Here is an 11452-nt window from a genome sequence, read left to right as displayed (position 1 = left end):
CAGTTTTCCTCGCAGTTTTGTCAGAAGAAGAGAAAAGTCCCCTCTGGTTTTCCGTAACCTTACGAAAGCGTACGAAGGTTAGTTAGCTTGCGTGCTAACTTCACATGTCGGCGTGCTGACATTGAGGACAACTAGGATAACCTGCGCTTGTTATCGCCTTATAAAATAAAAGGTAAACAAATATTTAAGTATTTGCTTTGAGAGGAGACATGAGAAATCGATAAAATGGTGTGCATAACGTTACACAGCTGACCAACTGTTCGCTAGCTTGTAGTGTTAAAGGGGAAATATGTTATCTTGTAGAGACAACAAATAAGCATCAATGTAACGCAAATGGAAAATAAACCTTGAGACTAAAACATACCAGTTTAGGTTTTTTACAGGCCCACAGCTGAATCTGGACTGTCGGTGTATTTATCACAAACTCAAACTTTTAGCTTTGTTTCATTTCGTCCTGAGAGTTGGCAACTCTAGTCTGTTTTACCGGATGTACAGAGCTGGGATAAAGCATAGACTGTGTATAAAGATAGACGACGCGTCATCCATGGTCTCCACCTTCTGTACAAAAGTGAATCCGATTTTATTCCAAATTACTTACATCCATGCCAATTAGTACTTGTTCTCTGAACTTTGAGGCATTACATTTGTTTTACTTTGCAGCTACAATGCTGCTTTACATGTATGCAAGTACTGCAGTGGTTGAAGAAGTATTCAGATTTCTTCCAGAATGCATCAGAGTTGATACACAAATTATATCATTGGATTATATGTACAGACCAGCTGACTTTAAATACTTTGTATATTGTTGGTTAGTTTTATTTCTAACAATACATCGTTTTATAAGCCTACTATGTGTTCTGTATGTTAATATTAATGTGACAATTAATAACTACACCTGTAAGATAATTGTAAGTAATACAGTATCCCTCTAAAATGTAGTGCAATAGAAGTATCAAGTAGTATAAAATACAATGTAGTACTAGGGGTGGGTATACCTAATTTCTATAGAAATATTGGTATGTATCACAATATGATAGCATTTTTTGGATAAATTGAGAAACTGTTAAAATGGATAAAATAACCAGATGAAATGCCTTTTGGCTAACAACATTTTAACACCTTATCAATCAAAGCACTTCCATCACTGATGCAAAAATCATTTGGCCATAAAACAATACTGCAAAGTTATTTGCAGCATTTTGAAATTACCAGCTACCACAGTATAAATGGTGTGGGAAAATCTTAAGTTTATGGAGTCATCAGGCCCACCCCTGTCATATTTGAGTAGTACTACTGTACAGTATGATGCTGCTGAACCTGCTCTGACTTTTTGTTCCTGGTTCCTTCAGGATCCTCATCATGGTGTCTGGAAAGCGACTGGCTGACATCAGCTATCGGACGTTTTCCACCTCAATGATGCTGCTGACGGTCTACGGAGGCTACTTGTGTGTGATGCGAGGATACCGCTACGTGCAGAAACAAAAACAGCTGAAACTGGCAGCAGAAAACCAGGATCATGAAGTCATCAAAGACTGACATGAGATGGACTATTCTTTTTGTTTTGCACAGATGTGGACATTTCCCATTCCTCCTCTTTTTGTCCGTCGCTAAATCATGAAAATGTTAATTCCTCTCAGGACATTTAAGTGATTTCATTGTTGACGGTCTTGTGCCCTCACAAGAAAGATGTTTATGAAAACTTCACCAAGCAAATTAACCAAGAACCTATTATTTGCATCAATGGCCCGTGTAAAAGTGTGTTTCAGGAGTAAACATGGCTGTAATTGTTTGTATTATATTAAATGCCTTTAAACAAACAAATCAATGTGTTTTTAAAACAGGACTGAAACAAGAAAGACAGCTTTCACAACAGAGTATATTTGTAAATATCTATTTTACAAAGCCCTCACGTGAAAATGTGACACCAGACATGTAGTATAGTCCTCATGTCTGAAATCTCCCATAGGCAGTGACAAACAATTTCATAAACATTTGGTCTCATAGGACTTAGTAAAAAATACGGTAAAACAATAAGTCACAAATTTGCCAAACAATGTTTTTAAAAGGAGAAATCGACAATAGATCGCAGAAGGCAGAAACTGCTGCTCTTAACTTTCAAGAGTATATTTTTGGTCACACTCAGCAGGTGCCCTTCTTTTAAGAGCTGATAAAACCACAGCTATAACAATAGTTATTTATACAGTTATTTATATGTATTATACCTGCTGTAACCTCACAGATAAGAAATGCAACACACTTCCAGAGTAGTATTTTCTGCCTTTTGTGATCCAGTGTGAATCAACACGCAAGAAAAAAAATAATCAAGTTCATCTGACCAATAAAACTGGGAGAGAACATTTAAAACTAATCAACATCTGCAGCCAAACTCCTCATCAACACTCCCATCATTTGAAAAATAAGGCTATGCAACTCCCCTTCTAAAACAGATTTTCATATTATTACAGTGTTTACATGTCACCTCTTGAGTTGTGTCATACATGTCGGTACAGGGCTCTCCTAAGCAGATGTGTCTGCATATCCATCGTGTGTGTGTGTGTGTGTGTGTGTGTGTGTGTGTGTGTGTGTGTGTGTGTGTGAGCCTTGCACGTCAAGGGAATGTCAAAAGGAAAAGCTTCTGGAAAAGTGAGGGACGAACTGCAGGGGGCTCCCAGCCTCACGTCACCCGCTGCTGTGGTTCTGCCCTCGGGCTTTAGCAGCAGCACAGTGGCCGTTAGTGCCGTTTTCTCCCTTGGGAGCATGAAAAGAAGCCTTGGGGCCTTCTATGGGCGTGTTGGACTCTTCCCCTGAGCTGCTCTCAATGTCACTGCGGACATCATTGCATACCTAGAAGACAGATGGTGGAGGAAACAGGATATTATTCTTCTTTTTTTCTTGAGAGAAATGAGCACAATCTACAGAGGTTAGACAAAATAATGTACTAAACGCCCAGCTTTGAAGTAACCTAATTATCATAACGAACACCGCTATAAATGAGCTATTTGAGCCATTTTAAGTGGAATTCAAGTTCATCTTTTTGGCATCTGATGTTGTGATTTTCTTACAGGTAAAACATGAGACTCATGTAGCTGTTATAGGAGTTGAGTGAGGAGCAGCTGCTCTAGACTGTACCTGTAAATGGGCGGAAGAGTGAATAATATTTCTCATAATTGTAGGTAAGGTGTTTGAAGGAAACATCAGTAGTAATAATGTTGAGTAGTTTAAAAAAAGACTTATCTATATATAGAAAAAGAATGAACCACAAGCACATGACAAAGTCAATCTTTTACTTAAGTAAAAATAGGAATACCACAATCTCAAAACTACTGTTACAAATAAAACTCCTGCATTCAAAATCTTACTTAGAAAAAGTACATAAGTATTATCAAGAAAATGTACTTAAAGTATTAAAGTAAAAGTGTAGTTGTTACATTATAATATATATTATACTATTATTATTGATGCAGAGGGTTAGGTTAGGGTTAGAAGTATAAAGTAGAATACAATTTAAAACACTCAAATAAAGTACAAGTAAGTCTGTAAGTAAGAACTGTACAGCTGGAACCACTGGTTTAGTTTAATGACTAGTGTATTTGATTGTGCAGCTTCATGCCCCACAAATTCCTTATTCATGAAAATCACCGGTGTTCACCCATACCACAGGGTTTTGGTGCTGGATAATTTCATCACACGCCTAATGAAAACCGGGTTGGGCATACCTTACATTCATGACACTATTACCACATTACTCATCATTTACAACTCTCCTCTTACTGCGGTCTTTGTGAGTGGAGTTAAATCTTAAGTGCTGATCTACTGCAACAGCTTTCCAATTTAAACCCACTGCGACTACACTGATACGGAAATGGACAGGGCAGATGAAACAAAGATTTTTGAAAGGAATCACAGCAGAGGGAGTCAGACACTTACAGCCAGAAACAGAGACGGTAAAGGTCACAAGTGGAGAAAGCAAACGGAGAAGAAGCGAGAGAGTATTGGAGGAGGGCTCATTGCACAAAGACAGAAAGAAAGACAGGATCTCCCTCTCTCATTCCAGAGGGAGAGGAAACAAACAGCGTCTGCAGAGAGAATGAGAGAGAGTCAGGGACAGCTAGGAAAGAAGTGTAGAGGCAGCAAATTCATCACCAACCATAGCTATGATGTGTTTCAATAGACATTCTGGTCATAGACGGATGTCTGGCTGGGACTAAGTTAATGTTTTGAGGTCAATAGGTCTGGGACATTTGTTAATCTTTGCTTACACAATATCTAATAATAATTAAAGAGTTCTGAGCGATTTTTTTTAAAAAGGCCACTTTGGACAGAGTTTAAGCTACACTAAACCTCATGAAATTACACTGCACTGATCAGATGTTTGTACCAGAAAACAAGTCAGAAGATGATTATTTTTATGTTCTTGTAGCTGAAAAACAACAATCGTCTTGTGCGGGAATAGCTCTGATGTGTTGGATGTCCTTTTGTTCTTTAAACACTATCAAAATAGTATAAATGATTGTCTAAATAGTTTTTTAATTTTCTGCCAATCAATTTATTGTTTAAGTTCCAACATGACATCATGACTTCGCCTAAACATACACGCCCACTTTCTTAAGCCAAGTGGCATGTTATCTGTACGCATTTTGAGCGCCGTATACAGTGGACAGGTTGGGTTTAGTAAAAGAAGAACCGGTTGGGTTAAGGAAACGTGACACGCGGGACACAAAGGAAACGTCACATGCAGGACACGATCCCCGGTCTCCTGGGTGAAAGTCCTGTGCTGTTTGACCCATCCACCACCCCAACCAACCTCCCTATGCGGATTTTCACCCTTTCATACTACTCGCTACGGCGTAAATTCACACGCAATCGCAAGGTAATGTAAGTCAATGGAGGCCAAACAGCGTTGATACACACGCTAAAAAAGCGAGTATGCGTCTTGATAACACGCCAAAAATGGCATACGAATTGGCGTGTTATACATACGCCACTTCATGAGATCAGTCTGTTAAGTTCTACATTACAGTAATTCTCAGTAATGTGTACTGTGTGGTGGTGACCCACCTTGCCCCGCAGCATGGCTTTGACAGCTATACGGGCTATGAGGTAGAACCAGATGATATGCAACACTTGAAGGACTAGCAGCAAGAAGTTGAAGAGCCACCAGGACGGGTATGGCCCGACTATGGCCCAGCTCTCAAACATAGTGGAGTTCAGGACCCTGGAAAACAAGGAAACAAATAGATTTAATCTTTAATCATATTATTAACCAGCACTCTTGTAATGAGCCCATTGAATGTAATTCCCATTTGGATTCCAATGGCAACCAAGCAGGTGAGTAACTTAGGTCGACTGTAATGTTACGTGAGTAATTGGTGAGGCCATGTCTTCCTTTAAATCCAGGTGCATGACCGGAGATTGTCAACAGACCCACCTCCCCCCAGCAGAGGTATGGATTTCAGCTGCACCAGGAACACTATCTTTATCACTCACACACACACCAAGACACTGAATATAGCTGCTCAGGTTACTTCTATCAATAATAGGTTCCCTATTGTCCGTCTCTGTGGAGGTTAAGCTTCAACATCCAGGCCTCTGTCGAGGAACAGTCGCTATCCAAACAGCTCCCTTAACCCTAAACATTAGCACACATCTCATATCAAGTAAAATGATGATGAAGCTGTCAGGCATCCTGGAAATTGCATCACTTTATTTATTGTTATTTCTCACAACAGAGCATGGGGGGGTTTCACCACGTTTTCAGATTACAGGTTGTGTGCTGCTGGCCAGTGTTACTAATTACAGCCACAGGGTATTATGTACTGAAACATCATACAATTAACGAAATTAAAGCACTGTAGGATTATATTGTTTTCTGTGCAAGCATTTGCTTACAAAAGCAAAGCTCAAAAGACGTGACGTGTTATGCTCATTAGGGATAGCCCTGGCCGATTATCGGGCGTTTTCTTTTTTGGCAGTTTGCGGATTATCTATATCAGCGTTTTATTTGACCTACAACCGATAACGTTATTTAATTAAAAAGTTCACTACTCTGGCTCCGCTACAGCTCTGTGTCTGTCCCTCTGCTTTGGTTTCACTCACCACTGAGTCTGACTTAATTTCCTGCCCACAACTCTATCCGGCTATCATTTACTGTGCATTATGTTGAAAGTTTCTAATTTATTAAATATGTGCTTAAAGCATTTAAACAAAGTTTTGTGTTACTCCAAAATCTTAATTTTGACATTAAGATTTTCATTTTCACTGTAAATGAATATCGCTTCCAAATATCGGTTATCTGTTACATTAACTTCTAATAATCGAAAAACCAGTATCGGTCGATCCCTAATGCTCATATTTGCCCACCTGAGCTCAGCCAACTGCAAAGCTAAAGCTAGATTATTATTTCCTGAAACATATACAGATATTGCAATGAGCTCTTGTGCATTAATACATTAATAAATGTTATGTCAGAGTAGTTATAATATTTACTCTGAGGTTGCAGGTGTCACGGAGAACTCACCATACTGGATATATAACTAGTCGTGTGATGAAGAATGCCACACTAAACATAATGAAGAGGGAATCACACAAGCGCTGGTACTTGGCATAGTTGGCCAGCTTGGCTGCCTGTAGGAAAACAAAATAACACAAGGAACAGTTAATGTTAAGTTTAATGTAGAGCATAATTGTTTACCACGTATCAACCCCGTTTCATTCCTGGGCTCATACACTAATCTAGTTTACAATTTAGAATCTAAAAATCACTTGGATCTCAGCCAAGAGGATGTGACTGGAAACACTACAACAATCACAATTCATCTCCATTGTAAAAGGAACCAAGTGAAGTGAAGCCAAAGCCTACTGAACAATATCCTAAGAGGAAACAACTGTATGTAAATGTAAATTTTTACTGTGTCGACAGCAGTTATGTTTCTATATCTTCCTTATCTTGCCTTTATTTGTTTAGTAGTAGTATATCAGCATATTAGCGATAGCGTCTGTTCAATATCAGATCTGTAAAAATAGCAAAACAAGTGTTCTGATTTCAAATCACATCATACACTAAGTGGCCATGTCATTAAACATACCTTCCCTTTCTACGCTGTCAGAAAAGCTGTAAATAAAGTACTAAGTATTAGGACCAGGTGGAGAGGATCAGTTACAGTTTGAGTGGAACTGTAAAATGGTCAGAAGCAAAGTGAAGTACAGTACATTTGTTTGTAGTTAGTTGCTTTAAAACATTGCAGTGCATCTCCAGTGCATTGCATTACAGTAGTGTGGTTATTTCAATGCAATCTATTCAATCAACGCAGTTTTGTGTGCGATTAGAGTCCCCACTGTGTCTGACTGACCTCTAGCAGGAAGTCAGAGGCATCGTGTACACACATTACGAGGCTCCCTACTCGCGTCATGTTGTTGACGTAAGAAAAGCTGATCAGGCCAACTGTCGCCAGGTGATGGATGAACATGATCTTGAAGTCCTGTAATGAAAAATGGTGAGACAGGGATGGTTAGCATACATTTACACAAATCCCACTTCTTTGTTTTGCCATTGAGGGCATTGGATGTTGTGTTAAAAAGGAAATGCTACTGAGAATTAAAATTTGACACATTGGGGCGTTTGCGTTCTGGTGAACTAGTGGGTCAGACTCATACAAGTAACCCCAATGTTTCCGTTTGATTTCGGATGAAGACTCGTTGTGTGTGTTGTGATTGTTGTGTGTCATACCCCTCTTTCTCTCCCCCTTGTTTCCTGTCTGCACTGTCACTATCAATAAAGGCAACATGTCAAAAAACATCTTCAAAAAGGTTGACACAAAGCATTCAGCACTGCTCAATATCAAATAACTATGATAACACACAGGCCTTGGTAAATAAAGTTGCCTTATAAGTCAAAATGAATAACATACAACATTCTGTTCACAAAATAGCAGATCACTGAAAACTGCAACAAAAAGAACTGAGACAGACATGTGGTGGACATAAAAGCTTTAAAATCAATACTAAAATCAAGTTGATGCACAAAAGTGATCAGATATGATCAGTTGTTTCTTTTTAAGTGTCTGGTTGCAGCATTCTGCATGAGCTAAAGATGACAACACAAATGTTATTAACTCTTAAAATCAAAACCACATTTGCTGTTAGCATCACTACAGCAAAAGAATGATGAAAAGAAATGTTGCTTTATGCCCATTCTCAGCCCCACACATCAAACCATTACTAATGCCCAAACTATGTATACATGTCAACTGTCACAAGATGGTAAGACATGCAGACAGTGCACCAAAAGGCCATGCAACAGTGAACATGGCATAATACACAACACATGCACACTTTAGAGACACTTTGAGTGGATATGTGCCGATGCTCTTTAAACTAGAAGAAGTTGTCCTCTCTAAATGTTTAGACTTGCACAGGGGGAGAAGATATAGGTGAGATATTAATAGTTCAGAACAACTGAAAACAAACACACATGCAGAGATGTTAGCAAAGATAGGAGACATACATCAAATCTGGCAGCAGCAGATTGCAGGATGGATAGACAGACAGAAGGAAGGTCTTTGGTAGAAAATGTATTTGGTCTTAAATAAACATTTAAAAACTCTCCCAATGCAACATGCATTCAACAACAGCACGGCCCCTGAAGAGCACTTTGTAAAATGCCATAAACATAATGTGTAAATTTTCCAGATCTAAAATATTAAAGGATGTCTGTAACTAACTTCAGCTCTAATACACTGGTATTTTGAATAATTTCTGTAATTCTTATGTTAGGCCTCCTCCATCCTGTAATCACATGACAGTGGGTACCCTCGTGCTGAAATTACAAAGCATTCACAGACGGATCTGCGCCGCGGCCCCCCCCCTCCCAAAAAACAAACATGTGACCATCCAAAATGAACTGTTAAAGCTTATAACAAAGCAAACTTACAATCAAGTTTGATCTTGATGTACTGTGACTTATGTGCATACATTTAAAAACAACTTTGCATCACACATGGACACACACGTTCTCTGCCACTGCCAAATGAGAACCAAATAGATACATTAAGAAATGTTTCACAGCGAGTGTGTGTCCAGTGTAGTCTAACCTAACAGAGACAGTGTTGGACAGGAATGTTGTTCCTCTCACCTTCCTTTTAATGTCAGTGAATTGGGAGAACATGAGTGACCAGTAGAAGGCCAGTTCTGTCACATAGTAGCGGTAAAGACCTGGAGTCATGACCTGAAGAGAGAGAGGTGAGACAGGTTCAGGGAGTCAGTTCAAATACATTTTGTATTCATTTTAAAATGTTTCTTTGAACACAAGCTATACTGATGTCACACAGTATTAAGAGTGAAAGAATAAAGTGTGTGACCACCACTATGCTCATCACGAAACACCTCCTAGCCCAATAAATTACCATGATGTCCATAGTTACGTAATAAAGCATGAGAAGTCCTGCTGCCCAGTGAATTGTGTCATTGTCTAACAATTGTGTCATAAACGGGGCTCAATCTACATGATAATCAAGACATTATATTAACTTGTCAGACTGCTTTTTATGAAACGTCAGTTACACAAGAACAGGAAAAAGACAGTGAAGTAAAACAGATACTGACAATGCTTCTGCTTTCACGCTCTGTGCCGTTTCCTTAAGTGTAAAGTGGTAGAGGAAAAAAGTCAACAACTGTGGACTGGATAACTGTGCGCCAGTTTATTACGTACAAAGTCATGCAGTCCAATACAATAAATACAAGTTCAGTTCTTGACTTTGTTGGTTCAACTCAGAGGTAATTTCTGAGGCTGTAGTTGTATTGGATTGCATCAATAGATTATATAGACAGAGATTAGAACTGCATCATACCTGATAGGGATAACCATACCAGCAATGCCGTGTATCCCATAGCCATGGATACTAAAAACAAACACACATTAGTTCAGCGCACAATCCATGAGGCTATTATCTTTGGAAATATACCCAGCCAATCAAATATTATCAGTGAAAGAACAAACAATTCTAACAGCGAATTTCTCCTTCCCCCCCCCGTTTATAAGTGCTTCCAAGCTTGATCTGATGGTGTGCTCACCTGCCACAGAAACCGGAACCCATAGGTAAAAATGCACAAATAAAATGTAAACCTCCACCTACAAGTAAATGAGAAGGAATTATGATCCCGAAAATAGGGCTGGTTTAAAAAAGAAACAGCACATTAAAAATAAAACACATGGTATGCATCTACTTGCCCCTTCCCTAACCATTAGCAATACATGTCTCCCCACAATCCTTACTCTAACATAAGAGGATTCTTATTTTAAATATTAATCCAAATTCTAACAACAAACAGGCTTCGAAGAAGCTAGAACCAGCCAAAATGTTCTCACTCTTAGATAGCAATGCAGGAATATACACACACAAATACACACACCTGCGCAGAAAACACAACCACTGTGTGCTCAAGCATGCAGAGAGGTTAAAGGGGAACACAATAGGGATTAACCTACATGCTCTCACAGAATTTTGTGTGTGTACTGGGTTTATCTTGGTTCCTGCGGTGTCTGAACCAACGCTGGACCTTTCGCACCTCCCAGTCCAGCTGCTTGGATAGGCCATCCAGATGGCGAGAGTCTGGATTCTGTGTGGAGAGAAAAGAAAGAGAAAACAACTCAGCTAGGTTTAAAGTGCCAAACGAGGATTAAAGGAAAGATTGGTTATTATACAGTATCCAGTCCAAGACTTGAGACTCTCAAAAAAAAAACCACTCTCAATGGGAACATGTGTAGTCTATATCCACGACGTTCCACTTCCGGGATTGCTACGGTGCTGCCAGAAATTCCGCTGGATTGGCCGGATGTCCATTATCTTCCGCTTTCTTTATGTTGGAATTCTAAACTCTGGTGGATTTATGAGGACTATGGTTAACTGCTCCTCAGATCTCTGCAGGGTAAATCCAGACAGCTAGCTGGATTATCTGTCCAATCTAAGTTTTCTGCTGCAAGACTAAAACAACTTTTGAACGTATACATGTACATGTTCCACCAAAACAAGTTCCTTCCCAAGCCTATTTTGCAGAGGCACCGTGGCACCGTCTGCTCGGCGCTTAGCACGACGATTGTGATTGGTTTAAAGAAATGCCAATAAACCAGAGAACGTTTTTCTCCCATCCCGGAATGTTGTGTGGACTCACTAGACCCTCCTGTGGAGCACTGTGGAGGAAGGTCTGGCAAAGCGAGACTAGAGCATGTGAAGTCAGCAAATACAAAAGTTATCAGCAGAACGTGTGCTCGAAAGGTTTAAGTGAAAACTGCAACAATAGAAGTGAGCTATTTCTGCTAATGTTACAATCGGGACAGCAATGTGCTCTTGCATAATAGTTTTATCATGCGTGTCTGTGCCCAAGTTAAGGTTCCTTTAGTGGAATTTAAGTCCAACAAACAAAATCCATTACCTTGCTCAGCCTCGCATCTATCGTT

The 11452-nt window shown here is 39.4% G+C and overlaps 2 protein-coding genes across 2 annotated transcripts in view; one reads left to right on the top strand and one right to left on the bottom strand.

Annotated features, from left to right (window-relative positions):
* The first annotated feature begins 62 nt into the window (after positions 1-62).
* Positions 63-1821, top strand: cox14 (cytochrome c oxidase assembly factor COX14). The gene is made up of 2 exons (XM_078249011.1): positions 63-172; positions 1350-1821. Exon 2 carries the CDS (start codon positions 1360-1362, stop codon positions 1534-1536), a length of 177 nt encoding a protein of 58 aa, XP_078105137.1. The 5' UTR covers positions 63-172; positions 1350-1359; the 3' UTR covers positions 1537-1821.
* A 54-nt stretch (positions 1822-1875) lies between these two features.
* Positions 1876-11452, bottom strand: part of cers5 (ceramide synthase 5) — a 21279-nt gene continuing 11702 nt past the window's right edge. The window contains exons 3-10 of the mRNA XM_078249008.1: positions 10484-10614; positions 10069-10126; positions 9846-9896; positions 9131-9223; positions 7350-7478; positions 6518-6624; positions 5059-5215; positions 1876-2844 (exon numbers count right to left, since the gene is read on the bottom strand). Coding sequence (XP_078105134.1) covers positions 2680-2844; positions 5059-5215; positions 6518-6624; positions 7350-7478; positions 9131-9223; positions 9846-9896; positions 10069-10126; positions 10484-10614 — 891 coding nt within the window. The 3' untranslated portion in view covers positions 1876-2679. The remainder of the gene's footprint in view (positions 2845-5058; positions 5216-6517; positions 6625-7349; positions 7479-9130; positions 9224-9845; positions 9897-10068; positions 10127-10483; positions 10615-11452) is intronic.

Source organism: Sander vitreus, chromosome 4 (genome assembly GCF_031162955.1).
Source record: "Sander vitreus isolate 19-12246 chromosome 4, sanVit1, whole genome shotgun sequence".
In the NCBI taxonomy this organism is placed as follows: Eukaryota; Metazoa; Chordata; class Actinopteri; order Perciformes; family Percidae; genus Sander; species Sander vitreus.
Note: the sequence above shows the minus strand (reverse complement) of the source record. Positions and strands in the feature narration are given on the sequence as shown.

Excerpts from the sequence above, each read along its gene's own strand:
- cox14 (XM_078249011.1), top strand. The coding sequence starts at position 1,360 with ATGGTGTCTGGAAAGCGACTGGCTGACATCAGCTATCGGACGTTTTCC.